The sequence below is a fragment of the Loxodonta africana genome, chromosome 24 (genome assembly GCF_030014295.1).
Source record: "Loxodonta africana isolate mLoxAfr1 chromosome 24, mLoxAfr1.hap2, whole genome shotgun sequence".
NCBI classification, from domain to species: Eukaryota; Metazoa; Chordata; class Mammalia; order Proboscidea; family Elephantidae; genus Loxodonta; species Loxodonta africana.
The window spans coordinates 61,693,053-61,714,171 of record NC_087365.1 but is presented as its reverse complement, the minus strand read 5'-3'; the positions used below and the strand labels follow the sequence as shown (position 1 = coordinate 61,714,171).

At 53.1% G+C, this 21,119-nt stretch overlaps 1 protein-coding gene across 1 annotated transcript in view; it reads right to left on the bottom strand.

Annotated features, from left to right (window-relative positions):
* Nucleotides 1-21,119, bottom strand: part of CDH4 (cadherin 4) — a 710,466-nt gene that overhangs the window by 8,657 nt on the left and 680,690 nt on the right. The window contains exons 10-12 of the mRNA XM_064276304.1: nucleotides 9,870-10,055; nucleotides 2,621-2,874; nucleotides 1,647-1,789 (exon numbers count right to left, since the gene is read on the bottom strand). Coding sequence (XP_064132374.1) covers nucleotides 1,647-1,789; nucleotides 2,621-2,874; nucleotides 9,870-10,055 — 583 coding nt within the window. The remainder of the gene's footprint in view (nucleotides 1-1,646; nucleotides 1,790-2,620; nucleotides 2,875-9,869; nucleotides 10,056-21,119) is intronic.

The following is a 21,119-nucleotide window of genomic DNA, read 5'->3' as shown; positions in this document are numbered from 1 at the left end:
CAGACACATTCAGCGCAGGCAGACATGCAGCCATAGCCATAGTCCTGGACCCCACCTGTACCAACACCTGCCATCCCAGCCCCTCAACCGCACACAGCACAAAGCCACCCCCAAGGCGCAGTTCCACTCCAGCTGCACACACACACACACACACACACACACACACACACAACCACACGACAGGCACGCCCTGGACTGATACACACTCCCAAGCTCAGAGCTGTGCCCAAGATCACAGCCGCACACTCAGGGGCCCGCCTCGCTGGGGGCCCTGGGCGGCTTCAAGGATGCTGGGCAGCGGGGCGCCATCCCTGCCATCTTTCCAAGCCCAAGGGCTTCTCAGGGTCAGCCTTTCCCTGCCCCTCCCCATGCATTTTCCTGCCCCCCCCTCCCCAGCAAGGCCCCCAGGGTCTATAAGAACAGCCCCATTTTTCGGCCGAGGCAGGCAGAAGGTGTAAAAAAATACACCCAACAGATGTCTCTGAATCTTCCAGGAAGCACCTCCAAACTCATTTACGTGACGTGCGTGGCTCCTGCCTCTGGAAAAGGCTCAAAGAAGATGGAGGATCAGCACTCAGGCGGGAGAGGCGCAAGCGGACCCCTTAACCCAGGAGGAGCCAAAAACGGGTGTCCGTGTGTTTTTCTATTGCGCCAGGGCAGTGACGAGCACTTAACGTCACTTTCTCATCTAGTCGCCCCACTTTGCAGAGAAGGAAATGGGCATGGAGGGTCAAGTCAGTAGGTGGTGCTGGGACTGCACTCTGGTTCTGGAACCTTCCCTCCTGCCTGCCCTGCCTCCCCATCTCCCCTCTGCATTGATGGCCCATGGGCTCAGCAGTGCAGTGGGAAGGCTGTGGATGCCCCAGCTCCAGGCGCCTGTCCAGGGACGGGTGGGCTCCCAGAGCCACAAGCTCTCAGCTCCTGAAGACACCAGTTCGAGTTTCTCAGAAAGACCCAAGTGCTCTGGGACCTTCATTTCCCCTGCCCCTCCTCTGCTCAGCCTGTTCCCCCTCCACACCAGGCTCCTTGGGGCCCCTCTACCTGTCCTGGGCCCAGGTTCTGATGTGAGCCTCCCCCACTACCAGTGCCTCTGGGCCCCAGCCCCTGCTCCCTACTCTGACTGAGGGTGCAGGAGGGCTGTGTCTGGGTCAGAGCCTTGAGGGGTGGACTCCCAGTATGGCGGGGGTATGGGTTGGACTAGCCACTCGGTCCCCTCTGACCTGTGGTCAGCCTGTGAGGTCCTTGGCCAGGACAGGTCTGAATCCGTTTGACAACCAGGGATCTGACTCAGCTGCCACAGGTAACAGAAGGAGAAGCCGAGAAGTGGTTGGGGTTGCAGGGTCAAGGACACCCCGGGACACCCTCTGGCCTGCCTGCCACCCTCTTGCCCCCACTGACAAGTGACTCGGTGAGCCACTGAATGGTGTGCATCCAGTAGGGGACGATGGGCTGCGCCAGCCACGTGGATAACTGAGGCTCTGAATGACAGCCGACAGCACCCTGTGCTGCCCTGCTCCCCCACGGCCTCTCACACCCCACAGCTGAGACCTCCCATGGCCTCTCAGGCCCCACAGCTGAGGCTCCCCACGGCCTCGCACACCCATAGCAGAGGCTCCCCACGAGCTGCCTCCTGGAGCAGGACGCACCATTATCAGCGGCCAGGAAGGTGGCCTCATAGATATTGTTTTTGATGTAGACAGACTCGCGGTCTAGGACAGCCGCTGTGGTGATCTGCCCGTTGGTGGTGTTGATATGCAGCCAGTTGGCCGGGTCTGACAGCTTTGAGTACCTGTAGGGAGAGGAGCGGGGTGAAGGCCTCCCATGGCCTGGTGGGGTGCTGGAAGGACAGAGTTGCCTGGGCCCCTCTGTATTGACCTCCCAGACAACATCAGGGGGCAGCCCAGCGTCCACTCCTCGGGCAGGGCAGGCCCATAGCCTGTGTAGGTCCTATGCCAGAGCCCCCACTGTCTGTTCGCGGGAGAAGACACCCTCCCTCTGTGGCCCTGGGGCTTATGGGATGCTTAGGGAGCAGCTGGCAGAATGATGACAGGAGTAGGAGCTCAATTCGTGCTATGGGAGGGGGATGAAGGGAACGGCCCCTCTGGGGCCCTGGAGGCCTTCCTCTGCCCAAGGAGGCTCTGAGGTAGGGTGAAGGGCCAGCAGCCTGAGTGGAACTGCTTCTGTGTCTGCCGTCACCTCGGGGCTGGGACCTGCTGTCTCCAGGCCAGCATGCAGAGTTCTTATTGGCAGATACTCTCAGTATCCCCATTCTACAGATGGGGACACTGAGCAGCAGAAAGGGTGGGCAACCCCCCAAGGTCATACAGCGAGTGAGGGTGGGGCAGGCCAGAGCCCGGCCAGTGCTGGGCACTGCTGAAGGTTTTGGAAGCAGTGACCTCAACCATGGTTTCTCGAGGGCTGACTGTGCTGTATTCGGTGGGCGGGCAACCCTGGCTGCCCCCAGGGCTTGGGTTCCTTTGTTCCCTATCCTGAAAGACAGCCCTGCTTGGGGACCCCCAACCATCCCCTGGGACTGAGCTGCAGGTCTTCCTGGACTTCGGGAACCTCCTCTTTGGTCAGTGGGGGGTCGAGGGCTTGTGGGCACTGCGGGTGGGCCCACCTCATGGCCTGCTGCATGAAGCGGTCAGGGTCCACCGCAGAGAATGTGGTCAGCACAGTGCCCATGGGCACGCCCTCCTCCAGGCGGATCAGCTTGTGGTTGGAGGGGAAGTAGGGGGCCTCGTTGATGTCCATGACAGAGATGGTGACTCCTGCTGTGGACTGGAAGGACATCTGGATGCCGCTGGCCAGCGGTGCCTGGTTGGACACCATCACGGTCAGCATGAAGGCTCTGTTCAGCTCGTAATCAACTGCCTGGAATGAGAGAAACCTGAGGGTGAGCTGGTGCCGGGTGAGCGTGGAGGGGCAGCTCCCTCGTGGTGCACACTGGGCTGGCTAATCTCTACCCTCTTATCCATTTCTTGCCCGTCTCTGCCCTGCTTTGCACCCCAGGAGGCTGGGCTTTGGGGTTACATCTCCTAGCTCCCTGTCTTCTGGCTTCCTGCTGGGTTGGCCAATGGGAGAGAGAGAAGTTGGGATCAATAACCCCTGCCCACTGCACCGGACCGTGGTTTGGGTAGCTGAGTCCTACAGCTTCAACTCTTATCTGCCTCTGGCAGAATTGGGGCAATGCTGGGCCCCCCACCCTGCACCCTCAAGGCTAGTGTGGTAGAGGTTCCCCACTGTTGCTCATCTAGGGGTGCATCACCAGGTACAGTGGGATGAATGGTGGCCCCCCAAAAGATATGTTCTCCAGGAACCTGTGAATGTGACCTTGTTTAGAAGTAGGGTCACTGTAGGTGTAACTCAGTTTAGGATCTTGAGATGAGGTTATCCTAGATTAGGGTGGCTCCAAATTCAAGGAGGGGAGTCTTCATAAGAGAAAGGACAGGGGGACACAGACACAGACGCAGGGAGAGGCTATGTGAAGATGGAGGCAGAGAAAGACGAGGGAGACACAGACATGGACGTGGGGAGAGGCCGTGTGAAGACAGAGGCAGAGACTGGAAGCAGGAACCACCGGGATCTGGGAGCGGGGCATGGAACAGGTACTCCTCAGAGGCTCCAGGAGGAACAGCCCTGCTGACACCTCGACCTTGGACTTGTGGCTTCCAGACTGTGAGAGAAGACGTTCTTGTGGCTTCCAGAACTGTGAGAAGACGTTTTTGTTGTCTTATCTAGTTATTATTATTTTCTTTTCATGGCCCTTGGAAACAGTCACGTGGTCTGCTGCTTTTTGTGTAAAAGAGGGTGAGGATTGTGGATTTCAGATGTATTTGCTCATATTTGCAAAAAGAAATGCTTTAAGGATAAATCAAAGACTAATAAAGATGGCAACCCATAAGCAGAGCGCAGGAGGGTGGTGGAGGGTGAGCTGTGGGCATGGCTTTGCTGTGTGCTTTGTCGTAACCTTGACTTTGGAGTCATGTGGTCTCTTACTCACACTGTAGGTACTAAAAATGAAAGTATATATAGAGAGCAATAGCTAAAAATTCCAAAGAAATGGCATTAAATAAACTAACCGTGTATCAACTGGCAACATAACTCCCAAAGAAAATAATCATTTCAAGTGATTTCAGAGCACAGTATTCAGATGATAAATCCTTAAAGGACACATTCTAAGGACAATAATAATGGCAAAGAAATCTTAGACTCATTTGGGCCTCTTGGTGTTAGTAGTAATTTTGGTGTTATTTTAAAACTTTTTATGCATATTATAAAGTAAATAAGCAACTGTTGTTGTTGTTAGGTGCCGTTGAGTTGGTTCCAACTCATAGTGACCCTGTGTACAACAGAACAAAACGATGCTCAGTCCTGTGCCATCTTCACAATCGTTGCTATGTTTGAGTTCATTATTGCAGCCACTGTGTCAATCCATCCTGTTGAGGGTCTTCCTCTTTTTCACTGATCCTCTACTTTACCGAGCATAAAGTAAGCAACTACTTTAATATTTTTAGCAACTAAAGTTTTCAGTGTGAGAAAATTAGATGCCAGAATAAAATCAATGGAGTTAAATAAAAACGTGTAAAGCGATGGTAGCAGTAAGGTCATTAGAATCTATTTAAATTCAGGGAGGATAATGACCAGGATTATCCCCAAACTGATTCCCATGAGGTGGAGGTCAGACATACCTCCACTCTCCAAACATTTTACCAACTCTGACACCAGTCGTCCCTCCCACAACGCTCTCTACTTCTTTTCTGGGTTTGAAAATCTGTTTTACACAGAACTCAGATCATACTTAGGGTTAAATGGTTTATTAAGGAGGTAACAGGGTACAGTTTGAGGTCAGGATCAACAGGCTACAACTCAGAATCACAACCAGAAAGCATGTAGGCAGACTTTCCCTTCTTCAGTGCAGGACAGGTCTCTCAGTTCCTCTTGGCTAAGCAGGCTTCCTCTCAGCTCCTGAGGACAAGCTCCTCTCGGCCCCCTGAGGACAGGCTCCTCTCGGCCCCCTGAGGACAGGCTCCTCTCGGCCCCCTGAGGACAGGCTCCTCTGACCCCCTGAGGACAGGCTTCTCTCAGCCCCTTCAGGACACGCTTTTCTTGGCCCTGCTGTCTGTCACCACTGACTGCCACAGGACCCCTTCCAGGCCTGTTACCCCCAGCTCTGCTGCTGGGCCCCTTCTGGTCCTCTTGCCATCTTCAGTGTTACAGCCCTTGACCCGTGTTACAGCTCTTTTAGGAGGTTCTTTTCCTTCTCTTTTTTTCTGCTTCTTTCTGGCTCAAAATCTCTGTGGGGTTAGCTACATATATATACAACTCCTTGCCAATTTCAAACCATGGCTCCTCTCAGTGGGTGCCATAAACTGACCAATCATCTCTTGGTATTCCTCATAATTTGCACAGTAGGCTACAGACACTTTATTTGCATAGTGTATTGATCAATTCCTGCAAGATGCATACCAATCACTGCGCAGGCTGCAGCCCAGGGCCAGACAAAAAGTATCAAACTACAAGTTGTTTACAGCTTACCCAGGAAATGTCAATCAACCTGAACAAAAGTAACAAGCCCTCTGGAGTAGGAAACTAGGGCAAAGGTAACTCCTCAGGGCTTAGAGAGGAAATCTCTCGAGCTATTTTTCCAGAGAACCAAGGCAAAAGGCCACATAAAGGAACTCATTTCACCACACCTTCCGATGTCAACTTTGCGTAAAAAAATAATTTGAATCAGCGAAATGAATCTGAAATAATCTTTATGAACGCATGTTTGAAATTCTATTTCCTAGCTCTGCCCCTTGAAAATGCCTGGAAGCAAAGGCAGCTCAGTGGCACCGAGCACCTCTTCTGTCCAAGTTTTGGTTTCTAAGTACCATTCCTCACTAAGAAATGGCTGATTCAAATGTGAAGCAAGAGCTGAACAAGATGAACCCAGGATTCTCGTTGGGCCAAAAAGCAAGGAAGCTCTCAGAACAGTGGGCAGGAAACAAACAGCCTGATGAGGCTCCACAGACTGAGATGGACCAATCTGAGCATCAGAAACAGTAATGATTACAACTGATTAAAACACATTAAAAAAAATCCATGTGCTCTTAATGAAAATGAAAATGCAAAAAACCGTTTTTTAATTTGTCACTGTGCCAGGCTGAATAATGGGCCCCAAGGCCCAGGTTCTAGTCCCTGGAGCCAGGGATGTCACCTTACAGGGCAAAAGGGACTTTGCAGAGGCTATTAAATTAAGGCAGATGTCACAACCTTGCTTGCTGAAAGTGAAGAGGACTTGAAGCACTTACTAATGAAGATCAAAGACCACAGCCTTCAGTATGGATTGCACCTCAACATAAAGAAAACAAAAATCCTCACAACTGAATCAATGAGCAACATCCTGATAAATGGAGAAAAGATTGAAGTTGTCAAGGATTTCATTTTATTTGGATCCACAATCAACAGCCATGGAAGCAGCAGTCAAGAAATCAAAAGACTCATTATTGCATTGGGTAAATCTGCTGCAAAGGACCTCTTTAAAGTGTTGAAGAGCAAAGATGTCACCTTGAAGACTAAGGTGCGCCTGACCCAAGCCATGGTATTTTCAATTGCATTATATGCATATGTAAGCTGGACAATGAATAAGGAAGACCGAAGAAGAATTGATGCCTTTGAATTGTGGTATTGGCAAAGAATATTGAATATACCATGGACTTCCAAAAGAACGAACAAATCTGTCTTGGAAGAAGTACAACCAGAATGTTCCTTAGAAGCAAGGATGGCGAGACTGCATCTTACATACTTTGGACATGTTGTCAGGAGGGATCAGTCCCTGGAGAAGGACATCATGCTTGGGAGAGTACAGGGTCAGCAGAAAAGAGGAAGACCTTCAACAGGGTGGATTGACACAGTGGCTGCGATAACGAGCTCAAGCATAACAGCGATTGTAAGGATGGCTCAGGACAGGGCAGTGTTTCGTTCTGTTGTGCATAGGGTCGCTATGAGTTGGAACCGACTCGACAGCACCTAACAACAACAACAACAACAAATTAAATTAAGGACCTTACGGTGGGAGATGATCTTGGATTACCCAGGTGGGCTCAATGTAATCACAAGGGTCCTTGTAACAGGGACATGTGTTCTGAGGACCAGTGCACAAGGACTTGGACAAACTGTTCTAGCTGTGTAGACCAGGAGCCTTCACAGAGAGGCTCGGTGAGGGAGAATAAGCTGCAAACTGGCGGGCCGTGGGGATGGCAGAGTGCAGACTGGTGACCTTCTAACGAGGCAGTCCTCTGCCAAACTGTAAAGTGCAGAAGGTCAACGGTGATCTCAGATGCCCATATAGCCCGTCAGCACTGCCTTTGCGGCCTCCTTCATCAACCCTGTCACCCCACCTGCAGCTCACCTGAAGGACAACCTCTGCCCAGTAACTGACCCACGGTGCGCATGTCTCTACACTGTCCCTCTCCAGGCACACTCTTGGTGGAGAAGAAGAAGCTGAAGGGGGCAGTTCAGATTGCAAGGCCCTTGGTACCCTCCGTCCACACATCACAGACTTGTCCATGCTGGATGCTTGGAACCAGGTGGCTCTGCTTGGAAAAACAGGAGGAGCGGCAGCATGCCCCAGTGTTCATAGGCTGCTAAGTGGCATCACAAAATGGAGGACAACCACACACTACTGGGAATCATGGCCTAGGCGAGCTGATGCTTATTTCTGGGGGACACGGTTCCATTCAAGACTCCTCTTCCTCGACAGGGTGAAGCCCTCCCGTGTTTACACTTCCGTGGCTAGGTCCCTGCTGCTAGCAGCTGAACGCAGTTTCTAAAGGATAGAATCCAAAATTAAACTTGTTTTTTCTTATACCTTGATGTGTCCTATCTGGCTTAAGCTCACGTCTCTGTTATCTTTCTCTACAAACACCTGATGTTCTATTGTTTCTTTTCTTCTTACTCCTACTAAAAATTGCTTTGGGATAGGAGTTGCTAAACTGCTTCATACTAAGTTGTAAATGACTGATAAGTTTTATTATATCACTATGAACCTGCCTTTCCAGGGGAATATGAATTGGAAGTACAGAAAAAGACTTAGGTTAGAGAACTGGATTATGGGCTATTTAAATGAATTTGAAAATTTAGATGAAGTTGGCAATTTTCTAGAAAAGTATGACTGAATAAACCATTAAAGAATTTGACTGGTAGTTATAAATTTATCCCATCCCAAAACAAAAGCAAAAGCAAAACCTATAACCACCAGGTCCAGCTGGTATAACAGCCAAGTTCCACCCAACATTGCAGACAGGTAAGTACAACCTCACATTTGTCTCAGTGGATAGATAAAGAAGGAACACTCCTTGAAGCATTTCTCGAGGTTAGTCTAAAACTTGATACCAAAATCTAGGTAAGAACAGTATGGGAACGTAAAAATATAGGCCTAAATTGCTCAGAAAAATACTTAAAAAGCTTCAGATATTAGCAAAATATTTAAAAAATATTAAAAATTAAAAATTCTACAGTGACTGGGGTCTTAAAGCCATCTAAGATGCCTCAATTGGTCTCAAACCACCTGGATCTAAGGAGAATGAAGAACACCAAGGGCACAAGGCGATTACGGGCCCAAGAGACAGAAAGGGCCACATGAAACAGCGACTACATCATCCTGAGACCAGAAGAACTAGATGGTGCCCGGCTACAACCGATGACTGCCCTGACAGGGAACACAACAGAGAACCCCTGAAGGAACAGAGAGCAGTGGGATGCAGACCCCAAATTCTCATAAGACCAGACTTAATGGTCTGACTGAGACTAGAAGGACCCAGGTGGTCATGGCCCCCAGACCTTCTGTTGGCCCACGACAGGAAGCATTCCTGAAGCCAACTCTTCAGACATGGATTGGACTGGACAATGGGTTGGAGAGGGATGCTGGTGAGTAGTAAGCTTCTCGGCTCAGGTGGACACTTGAGACTATGTTGGCAACTCCTGCATGGAGGAGAGATGAGAGGGTGGAGGGGGTTAGAAGTTGGTGAAATGGACATGAAAAGAGAGAGTGGAGGGAGAGAATGGGCTGTCTCATTACGGGGAGAATAATTGGGAGTGTGTAGCAAGGTGTATATGGGTTTTTGTGCGAGAGGCTGACTTGATTTGTAAACGCTCACTTAAAGCACAATAAAAATTATTAAAAAAAAAATTCTACAGTGAAATCTGTGAGAGCTGGAACTCGATGGGACTGTCTTGTTTTACTGGGTCTTGCAAGTTCTCTGCCTTGGGCAGGGTGCAGTCTTACTACTTTTCTTGAGTTTTCCCTCTCTGACAGGTTTCCGCCTTACACAGGTTCTAGCTTTCACAGGCTTTACTGTACTTCATGACTAAGTTGTATTTATCTCAGCAATGCAAGGATGGGATAGCATTAGAAAGTCTATTCATAAATGAAGGGGGCAATACTGACATAGGAGCCCTGGTGGCCCAGTGGTTAAGTGCCAAAAGTTTGGCAGTTTGAACCCACCAGCAGCGGCTCCTTGGGAGAAGGATGTGACAGTCTGCCTTCCAAAAAGATTACAGCCTTAGAAACCCTGTGGAGAAGTCCCACCCTATAGTTTGACCCTATAGGGTCTCTAAGAGTCGAAATTGACTTGATGGCAATGGGTCAATGGGTATCGATGTCAGGGAGGGGGTGGGAGAGTTACTGTTCTGGCAAGTGGCAGGTCAGGCCCTCCTGTGTCCCAGAGCTCACATTGCAAGTTCCTTGTGAAGGCTGTCTTGGCCACTATGTCCTTTGCCCTTGGCTATGAGGAGTGGCACACACTTTACACTGAATACCGTTTCTGTTGAGTTTGTCTCAGGGTACTTTCCAGGTAGCAGGACTCAGGATGCCTGGCACTCACCTTCACCACGGTGACCATGCCCTCGTTGGTGACAGGGTCCGTGCGGATGCTGAAGTGCCCGGAGGGGTCCCCGCTGATGATGCGGTAGACGGCATTCCAGTTTGGTGAGTGGGGCTGGTCTCGGTCCATCACGGTGAGGTTGGCGACCACTGTCTCCACCCGGTTTTCGGGGACTTCCCCTGCATACTGCAAGATGTAAGAAAGAGGAATGTTAAGAGCCCACATGGCTGGGGTCTTAAATGCCTGCAAGCGGCCATCTGAGGCACAATAATTGGTCTCTATTCACTTGGAGCTACAGAGTAAGGAGAGTCAGGAACAGGAGGAGGCTATGGAATGTGTGGCTAATTGCCTCCATGAACACCTGCCTCCTTTGCCGTGAGACCAAAAGAATTGGATGGTGCCTGGCTACCATTACTGAACGTTTTGATCAAAGATTCCACAGGAAAATCCTGATCAAAAGGGGGAAAATGCAGACCAGAATTTCAAATTCTCATGAACTCTAGACTTTACAGAGCCATGGAGGGTGGATGAACCCCTGAAACTATTGCCCTGAGATAACCTTTAAACCCTAAACCAAAAATATCCCTGAAATCTTCTTACAACTAAACAATAGATTAGCTTAACTAGTAAACACTGTCTGCCTTGAGCATTATGCTCTTTTAAGAAATATCTATACAAGACCAAACTGACGACAGCAATTTGGAAGATTATGAGGTTATGCTAATGAGGGAGCTACAACTCAGAAAAGGAGGGTGAGAAGGGTTGCACAACTCAAAGAATGTAATCAGAGTCACTAAATTGTACATGTAGAAACTGCTGAATTGGCGTATGTTTTGATGTGTATATTCTCAACAACAACAACAACAAAATAAAATTTAGAACAACGACAACAAAAGAACCCAGACAGAAGGCTGGAGAGGTGAGGAGAGGCCCTTTGTCAGCACCTGGGAGATGCCTCCTCCCTGAGCTGTTCCTGGACCATGGGGGCTCAGGTTGGCTGGCCATCGGGGCCTGGTGGTGAGACAGGCAGGCTTCGAGGGGCTGGGACTTCTCATATCTGCACATATCCATCTCCAAACCAAGCCCTGCCTGGCTTACACACAGACACAGACACACCAGATCTCCCTCCTAGTCCCCTTCAAGCTTTTCCCGCATGCAGCAGCTGGGCAAGTGCAGAAGGCTGGGGAAAATTGGGTGCTCAAGACCATTCATTAAATATTTGGTGAACAGACAGACATACTAGTGAATAGCAGCGTGGACATGCAAGATGAGCGTAAGCAGCAATGGAGTGGGGCTGCAAAAGGCTTCCCGAGGAGGGCCATTCCTGGGCTTCTGCCTTCCTGCTGGTCCCTGCCACATGGCTTAGGGCTTGGGGTCAGCTGTTGGAGTCGGCTGTGCAGATGACCAAACTGGGGCCTCACCTCTTTCTTCCTGCCACAGCACAACGAGGGCTATACCCACTTCCATCAGCAACTGTGGTTCATTGTGGCAGCGACAGGTGTGAAGTAGGAAAAGCCATCGTGTGTGTGTGCATGCGTGTGTGTGTTGAGGTGGTGACAGAAAGCTGAGCACCTCCTACCAATAGAGAATCGCTGTGCAAGGCCAGCTTTGTCAGTGTGTGGCCTGTGCAGCAGTACTGGGTCCCCCATGCTCTGAAGGGCCCTGCTCTTGGTTGAATGCTCTGCTGTCATTGTCTTGAAATTCTAAATAATTTTTGAAAAATGGGCATGCATTCTTATTTTGCACTGGGCCCTGCATGTTATACAGTCAGTCCTGTCACTGTGTAGCATGCAGGTAAAGTTTGGACACGTGTCTAGGGATTTTTGGTTGTATTTACAGCAGCGGCAGCAGCAGCCCCATGGTGAACTGCTGAGTGCCCACTGTGGGCAGGCACTAGGCCTGGCACTCCTCATGCATCATTTCACCTGTTTGTCAGAACAACCCTACTCTTACCCTGATTTTACAGATGAAGAAACTGAAGCCAGAGCACTTCAGAGACTTTGAGGTGTCTCAAAGGGAAGAGGCCCTGAGTGCCCAGCCCTATGGATCAAGCCCCAAGGACTCAGCCCAGGGTAGGCCACCTGAGAGCTGGCTAGGAGCTGGACTAGCCTCTTTCAGAAGGAGGCACCCCCCAGGCCCAGCACTGTGGCTGAGATCCCAGAAAGAGAAGGAGGGAATCCTGGGGACAGACATCTGTCTGTGGCAGCTCTGCTCCAGTCTCTCATCCTTCTGGGGTTCCTTGGCACTCGCCTGCTTTCAGCCAGCGCCTGGGGGAAGCAGGCACAGGCCTCGTGAGGCTCCCGCCACCAACACCCCCTGCTGCCCCTCGCCAAGTGGCCTGTGGTGGCTGCCCTGCTTTTCATGATGTGCTTTCAGAGCAGGCAGTGAGCCCACGCGGTGTGTCCACACAGGGCCTCAGCCCGAGATGGCCTTTCACGTCCCAGACACTGTGATCGCGTCACGCCAAAGGACGGCTCTGCTCATCCCCTGCAAAAGCCCTGGCCTCTGCCTGCAGACCTGTGTTACTGCACCTGAGTGGGTCTCATGAGCCCTGGGCACCTGGTGAGGCACGTCAGGGAGCTGGCCACTCATCCCCATGGCAAGGTGCTGTATGGCGCTGGGCTAGTTGTCACCACCCAGTGTTCCTCCTCTGCATCCTGGGCTGACTCTCAGCTCAGGGCAAGGCCCCTACGGACATCAGTCAGAGCCTCTACAGGCCCCACAGTTGACCTCTGCCTGTATTTGTAAATAAAGCTTCGTTGGCACACAGCCATGCCCATTCACTCTTTTGCTGTTTATGGCAGTTTTCTTGTTGGAATGAGAGTTGAATCATTGTGAGAGGTCGTACGGCCCCCAAAGCTGAAAACACTTACCATCTGGTCCTTTACAGAAGATGGTTGCCAGCCCCTGCTCTAGATCCCCCGTCCCCGCCCCCCAGCCTGGACAATTAGTTCAGGAATGGGCACATGATCGGCATAAACCAATCAGGGCTCAGTTCTGGTGACCCCACTGCTGGCCTGGATATTGTTAGGATATGAGTCTGAAGGTGTTGGGGGGACTGCCATACAAAGCCCAAGAACGAAGTCACCCCAGAGGAAGCAGAGCCAAAGGGAGGGATACTGTAGGAGCTTGGATCCAGCTATGCCTGAAGTCTGCCCTCTTGGACTTTTCAGCTTCTGTGAGATGAGGGGTTCCCTTTTTGTTCAAGTTGTAGGTCAGTGTTGTGCACAAGGGTTAGGCTCCTGGCTCTCCTGCACCTTCTGAATTTCTTTCCTTTTTTCCCCTCCAAGGCGGAAGTCAGAGACTCACTTGTCTGCATCCTCTAATCTGTTGCTTGGTCACGTGCTGTCAGACCCACCTGCCTGACTTTGATTTAGAAAAGAGTGGCCTGAGGAAGGAGGTGGAGAAAGTGACTGGTCCTGGGGTGCACACGGCAGACAGGCCTTGTGTGCAGCAGTGGCAGGACAAAAGTGTGGTCCCCATGCTGGGCACGGTGAAGCAGCCCCCACACCTGGCTCCCTGTGCCCTCAGGCTTTGAGTGACATTCATGCCTTTTAACAGCATCCCATTCTGAGAAACGACCGGAGTGGATTCTGTCGCTGTCAGCTGGAGTGTCAGAGCGAGGTATGGCCAAGGCCAGGTAAGGGTTCAGCTCCTGGTGTGACACACACCTGCTGCCTGCCCCGCCCTGCTCTGTCATCCCAGTGTAGCACCAGGGACAGGGAATGCACACCCCTGCGTCAACCTCCTTCCAGGCTCTTGTGCCAAGTTTATATAGAAGAGTCTCTTTTAATTCAGGCAAGTTCAATAAAGAACAACAAAGAAGGGCCTTAAGCTGATAAATCTGGTTTAGGATTTTCTTATTAACCTTCTCCCAGCCACAGTGAGTTTTTAATTTAATTTTTCTGACTTTCAGGCACAGGGAAAGCCTCCTTCATGCCCTGGGGGAGACAAAGGCAGATGTTTGGGGAAGGAAGAATTTTGAGAGTGTCAGGATGGAATTTCTTGCCTCGGCCGTAATCCAGAATTCACATCTACCCCGTCCCTGTGGCAGAGTGGATTACATCTGCCTGCATGGGCCTTCCAGCACAATCCGGGTTCTGCAGCAGAAACCCACGGTTCCCGGGGGAGGCCACATTAGCATAGGGGAGGATTTGGGTGTGAAGAACATGCAGCAGGATTCAGGTGAAGCCTGTTCAGCCATGACTTCACCAACGGAGGCAGGCTGCCAGGCAGAGAATAGCAGGTCTGTCTACACAGGCCCAGCGAGGCCCTCGGGCCACCAGGCACCCACTGTGTGCTGGCACCAGAAGTGGGGTGGGAGACCATAGAGGCATAGACAGCCCTTCCCCAGGGAACAGGTCCGACATTGTCCACTTGCTGACATTTTCTATGTACCCTACCCTGTGGCCGGTGACTCAGGGGTCATCAGAACTTCCGGCTTGCAGTCAGGGAAGTGGGAGTGCAAAGTGGCCAAACGATGCCCAAGGCCACAGAGCTGGTAGGTGGTGAGGCCGGGAATCGGCTCCCTGTCATGGTGTCTGAGAATGATGGAGCCAGTTTCCTCCATGGGTCGGGAGGAGGTTTGGATTTCCTCGCAGGCCTTGCCCTACCCTGGAAGTCGGGGGCGGGGGGCTCTTGGCCCTTCCCACTGTAGGCCCTGGGCCCATCCCTTGGACAACGACTGGCCAGGCCGAGGTCACCATACCTGGGGCTGGGGCTGGGGGTGGGAGGGGCCCGGCATGTAGTGCTCAGCCACGGCAGATGTACCTAACAGAGGGTACCTAACGGAGGGGTGGCTGTGACCCTGCCTCGGGAGGGGTGACCCTGTGACCAGGCCTGAGGAGGGGTGACCCTGTGAACTTACTTCAGGAGAGGTGACCTCATGATCATGCCTCAGGAGTGACCCCGTGACCCTGCCTCAGGGAGGGTGACCCCGTGACCAAGCCTGACGAGGGGTGATCCCATGACCCTGCCTGAGGAGGAGTGACTCTGTGACCCTGCCTGAGGAGAAGTGACCCCGTGACTCTGCCTCAGGAAAGGTGACCCTGTGACCCTGCTTCAGGAGGGGTGACCCATGACCCGGTGTGAGGAAGGGTGACCCTGTGACCCCACCTCAGGTCTGTGAGGTAGGGATGATGTAACCCTGTGCTAAGGTCTAAGAGATTGCCCTGCAGGTGGAGGTGGGTGAAATGAGTTTGAGGTTCCAGCCAAGCCAGATATTTCATCGAGAAAGGGGGGAGGGGGAGGGAAGAAAGAAGAGGGGAACAGGAGGGGCAGACGACCGAGGAGGGTGCAGGACCCATGGCTCACCCCACACACACCTTGTCACCTCTGAACATGTGCCTGGTCCTCTGAGAGAAGGCCAGTTGGGGGCTCCCAAGCTTCCCCGTCCTGTTCCAGGGTGCTCCATGCACTCAGAGGGCTGGGGATGGCCCCCGAGGAGAAATGCAGCCCTGGACGTCAGAATCCCAGGGTCTGCCCTCCCATGGTCCCCACCATAGCCCCTTCCCTTGAGGTGCTGGTGCTAATCCTCTGCCCCAAATGTTCTGAAATGCCAGGGCCAGCCTGGGTTGGGCTCCCAGGACCTCATGCTGCCCACGCTCTCCACATTTCGGGCCACCCCCCTCCGGGCCAGGCCACACGACCTGGCTTGGAAGTGGACCCAGCCGTGGCCTCTCAGATGTGGTGGCCTCTCAAATGCCCCCTAAAGTGTGAAAGGAGATGCATTTTCAAGAGGAAAATGCAAAGATGAAATCAGAGGTCCACAGATGATGGCCTTCGGGCCAAATTCGGCCCAACACCTCTTTTTGTAAATGAAGTTTTATTGGGACGTGGCCATCCCCATTCACTTATATACCACCTGGGGCTTTTGAGCTCCAAGGGCAGAGCTGGATAGTAGCAAGAGACCACTATGGTCCTCTATGTCAAAAACATTTACAGAAATGGTTTGCCCATGGCTGGATTAACAGACTGTCCTTGGGATGCAAATCCCTCAGGGAGGTGGGGTCATATAAACACTGTCCCCTTCCCTCTCCCCTGGAAAGGGCACAGAGGGGTTTAGACAGCAGAAGTGAGGGCACACACGTTGGCCTCGTGGGTGTCCAGGGGGTCACAACTCCAGCAGGGAGCCTGGCCTGGAAGGATGTTGGACAGTGGTCAGGATGCAGGACTTGTGCGGCTGCCCGGCTGTGGTGGGGACCCCATGAGCCCAGGGTGAGCCTGGCCACTGTCTCTGGGGCTGTGGGGTGGCCGGAGCCTGGGGCCCACAGCTGGAGAGGGAGAGGGACCCTGCTCATTTTCGAGCCAAGCATCCCTGGCTCATTGTCAAGGCCTCCCTTTGTTTACTGATCTGTGCCACCAAACTAGCTCTGAAAATGGCACCCCGATGGGTCCGTGTGCCTGTGTGTGGGACGCTGTTCATGAGTTTCAAGCTCCCAGTGATATCACGGCCCCAGCGGTCCTCACAGAGGCAGCGTCCTGGGGACTGTGATGTTGTGACTTGTAATTAATTTCTAGTTCCCTCCATCCCCACCTTTAAAATTTTTTTCTCAGCTGGGCTCTTTCCGGGGACTCGATATTTTATAAACCGAGCTTGACTTTTGCACTGATGAGCTGTCTCACCCGGGATCTGGCTCTGGCTCCAGGGAGGCTTAATAACCTCATTCTCATTCCGTGCTCTGCACCAGGGCACACATACTGGAGCAGAGCTGCGAGTCTCCCGCTCAGGCCACCTCCACCACTCTCTGCTACTGTCCATCTCCCCAGAACTGCCTGGCCTGTCCAGTTAGGGTCTGGCAGAGCAGACCATGAAGGGCCCAGGGGCTCAGGTCTGGCCAGGGTACATTCTGCACCCTATTGACCACCAGGGTGGCCAGGGACTGCCCCCTTGGTCCCGCAAAGGGACACAGAAGCGGCTGCATCTTTGTACTGGATTTGCGTCTGTGGAAAGTTTACAGGATGGGCTCCTTTGGACAGTGCAACGTTTTTAATTTTTCAAAATTGAGTTTTCTGTCTAGTAAAATGAGGTGCAGTGGTTAAGTGCTTGACTGCTAACCAAAAGGTTGGTGATTTGAACCCACAAGCTGCTTTGTGGGAGAAAGATGTGGCAGCCTGCTTCCATAAGGATTACAGCCTTGGAAACCATATGGGTCAGCCCTACTCTTATGGGATTGCTGTAAGTAGGAATGACTTGATGGCAAAGACTTGGTTTTGGCTTTTTGGTTTGGTGACTCTGAGGAGCTCTGGTGGTGCAGTGGTTAAGCACTTGCTGCTAACAGAAAGGTTGGCGGTTTGAACCCACCTAGCCTCTCCTTGGGATAAAGTCCTGGTGGTCTGCTCCCGTAAATACCACAGCCAAGAAAACCTTATTGGCCAGTTCCACTCTGTCCTATAGGGTTGCTGTGAGCCAGAATCGACATGAGGGCAAATGGGAGTGGGATCCAGTGAAGCAACAACGGTTCCTGTTGGGCTCTGCGCTCAGGAGTCAGCACCGGGACCAGCGGCTCTGCACTCAGGAGTCAGCACCGGGACCAGCGGCTCTGCGCTCCAGCAGTCAGCACCGGGACCAGCGGCTCTGCATTCAGGAGTCAGCACCGGGACCAGCAGCTCTGCACTCAGGAGTCAGCACCGGGACCAGCAGCTCTGCATTCCAAGAGTCAGCACCGGGACCAGCGGCTCTGCACTCCAGGAGTCAGGGCCAGACAGGCAGCACATTCCTGGGCCGCTGGCCCCTCCAAGTGTGTTTCTCCACCTCGTAGTGCTGCTGGGAAAGTGAACGGACTAATGTGGGGACGGTGCCCCGTGCCAGCCCGGTACACACGGAGAAGGGCCAACCATTCAGCCAAAACACAGACTGGACCTCCCACCCCGAGATTTTTGGTTCAAAGACCAGGTTGGTTCACACTGTTTCTAGAAAGAGTGCAGATGTTTAGGAGTCTGACCATGATCGGTCCACAATCTCTAGCAGCTTGTTTCTGCAGGTGGGGAATAATGGACCAACAGCTATAATCATGAATGATATGATACTAACAACCACCATGACGACGTTGTTTCACTGGATTTTATGGGGTGCTGCGTACACTGCTGAGTGATTGACATCTAGGGGCGCATCCAATTCTCACCCCATATCAGGATGGCCCTAATGTTCTCCCTATCTTACAGATGAGGAAACTGAGGTAGAGAAGGTCAGGGCAGGGCTCCAGGGAGCACGAGGAAACAGCTAGTGGAGGAAAGTGGTGGTCAGCCATCAGCCAGGGATACTGGCATGAGGGACAGGAGCTGGTCCTCTGTGAAATGTTTTGGTCCCTGTTCATGCCCTCCCAGGCAAGGGACCTCTTGTTTCTGAGTGTCCCAACTCACCGCAGTCCTCAGTGCTGCAGTAATTATCTGTCTCCTGCCCCATGCACTCCAGGAGGCGGGACCTTTGTCCCTCACCCTGTACCCTTGCCCAGCACGGCTGCCCTTGGATGAGTGGACACAGGGCTGGGGGGAAAGTAGTATGTGATGTCAACCAGGGACGGCAGCCCTGGCCCCTGGCTCTGCAGCCGCTCAGCCCTCGGAAAAGCCAGTGCCAATTAATTATTGATGGCCGAGGCATGCACAGAGCACCCAGACATAATTAAGGGCACTGAGTCCATTCCAATTTTCAGATGCCAAGTTCTTATTCTCAGGAACTCAGGCAGAATTGCAATTTCTTCCTCCCTAGGTTTTGGGGATGTAATTGAAAAGCACAGATGATCAGGGAGTCACAGGACTGGATCAGAGTGAACTCAAGTTCCAGTGAAGGGGCAGTGCGGTGGGAGCCCTCTGGGCCAGCCCAGTGCCCCCAGGAAGGGGCCAAGGCTAGCCCATTGTCCATTTAACCCCTAAAGCTAAAGCTGCCTCTCTATCTAGCTGGGGAGGTGACTCCCAAAACCTCCTAATTCTCCGGGCTTTGTGAGGTTCCAAAAGAACCGAGGCCATAGGCCAGAGCTGCCCTGGCTAGTATTCAGTGGACCCTGCCTCGGGCAAAACCACTGCTAGCCTACTGCACTGCTCTGCTAGTCCACTGCCTGCACCACTGGTCCACCGCCCGCGCCGCTGGTCCACCGCCCCCGCCGCTGGTCCACCGCCTAGACTGCTGGCCACCGCCTAGACTGCTGGCCACCGCCTAGACTGCTGGTCCACCGCCTAGACCGCTGATCCACCGCCTGCACCGCTGGTCCACCACCTAGACTGCTGGTCCACCGCCTAGATTGCTGGTCCACCGCCTAGACTGCTGGCCACCGCCTAGACTGCTGGCCACCGCCTAGACTGCTGGTCCACCGCCTAGACTACTGGCCACCGCCTAGACCGCTGGTCCACCGCCTAGACCGCTGGCCACCGCCTAGACCGCTGGTCCACCGCCTAGACTACTGGCCACTGCCTAGACCGCTGGTCCACCGCCTAGACCGCTGGTCCACCGCCTAGACTGCTGGTCCACCGCCTAGACTGCTGGTCCACCGCCTAGACTGCTGGCCACCGCCTAGACTGCTGGCCACCGCCTAGACTGCTGGTCCACTGCCTAGACTGCTGGTCCACCGCCTGCACTGCTGGTCCACTGTCTACACTGCTGGTCTACCGCCTATGCTGCTGGTCCACTGCATCTGGAGGCGTATGTAAATGTCAGCAGCGATGATGGCCTGGTGATCACCATCCCCCCGCCCCCTTCAAAGCACCATGACCCCACCTTTAACAGGTGGGGGAACCAGGCTCAGGACATTTCGGGGTCCTGCTGCAGCCCCTCAGATGCTACCCACTGGGCTGGGACAGGCCCCCAGGGCTGTTAAAGCCCAAAGCCCACCTGTCCAGCCTCATGTGGGGTCGCCATGAATCAGAGATGACTTGATGACAACTGGCTTACATCATTCGAGGCATCAACTCCCATATGGATTCGTGGATGCTCCTGATGGCACCCTGAGATGGGCAAGATAAGTAAAATGAGGCACAGCAGCCTTGCTCAGAGGGTCCAGCTCTCGGCCGAAGGCCACACAGCTAGAGGGACCGAGAGGGGCCAGGGCTTGGACTTCCTGACTCAAGAGACCCTCCTTATGGGCAGGGGATGGGTGCACGGGCAGTGCTGGGTCCACAGCACCGTCAAGGGGGGACTACCCCTGGCAAGCCACCCCAGGCCCATGGGATGTGGCAAGTAAGAGGTCCCAGGGCAGGGACTGAGGGTTGGGTCCTGTGGGTCCCCAGCCCTGATCCTGGCAGACCCCGAGCCCCCTTGCAGGAGGGCTGGGTGCAGGAAGAAGGCCCTGGCTGGAGGCGTGGCCCCGGCAGAGCAGCTTGCACAGAGTCAGCCAAAGAAAATAACTTTTAACTACCATTTTAGAATAGGAGTTGGATCATGCAAACCCTTCTGCATCGCTCAGCTTCTACTGATTGTTCTTGATTAAAGCTGATAAAAATAGCCTAGCCGTGGTGGGGGTGGCCAGGCGGTCCCGCACCGCCCCACCCACCCCACTGTGCTGATTAGGCCTTGTCCTGCCTCCTGCCTGCCTGTCACCCGTTTCAGGCAGGACTCGGCGAGGGCCACCCTGACCTGGGTGTTAGGGAAAAACAACCAAACCTGCTGCCATCGAGTCTATTCTGACTCCTGGTGAACCCGTGAGTCTTAGAGCAGAACCATCGAGTCTGTTCTGAATCCTGGTGAACCCGTGAGTGTCGGAGCAGAACCATCGAGTCCGTTCTGACTCCTGGTGAACCCGCGTGTGTCGGAGCAGGACCATCAAGTCCTTTCTGACTCCTGGTGAGCCCGCGTGTGTCGGAGCAGAACCATCGAGTCCTTTCTGACTCCTGGTGAGCCCGCGAGTGTCGGAGCAGAACCATCGAGTCCTTTCTGACTCCTGGTGAGCCCGCGAGTGTCGGAGCAGAACCATCGAGTCCTTTCTGACTCCTGGTGAGCCCGCGAGTGTCGGAGCAGAACCATCGAGTCCGTTCTGACTCCTGGTGAGCCCGGGAGTGTCGGAGCAGAACCATCGAGTCCGTTCTGACTCCTGGTGAGCCCGGGAGTGTCGGAGCAGAACCATCGAGTCCGTTCTGACTCCTGGTGAACCCGCGTGTGTCGGAGCAGAACCGAGCTCCGAAGGGGTTTTCGGGGGCTGATTTTTTGGCAGCAGATCACCAGGACTTTCTCCTGAGGTGCCTCTGGGTAGACCCGTACCTCTAGCCTTTCGGTCAGGGGCCAAACCTGTTAACTGCTTGCACCATCGGGCAATCTGGGTGTTA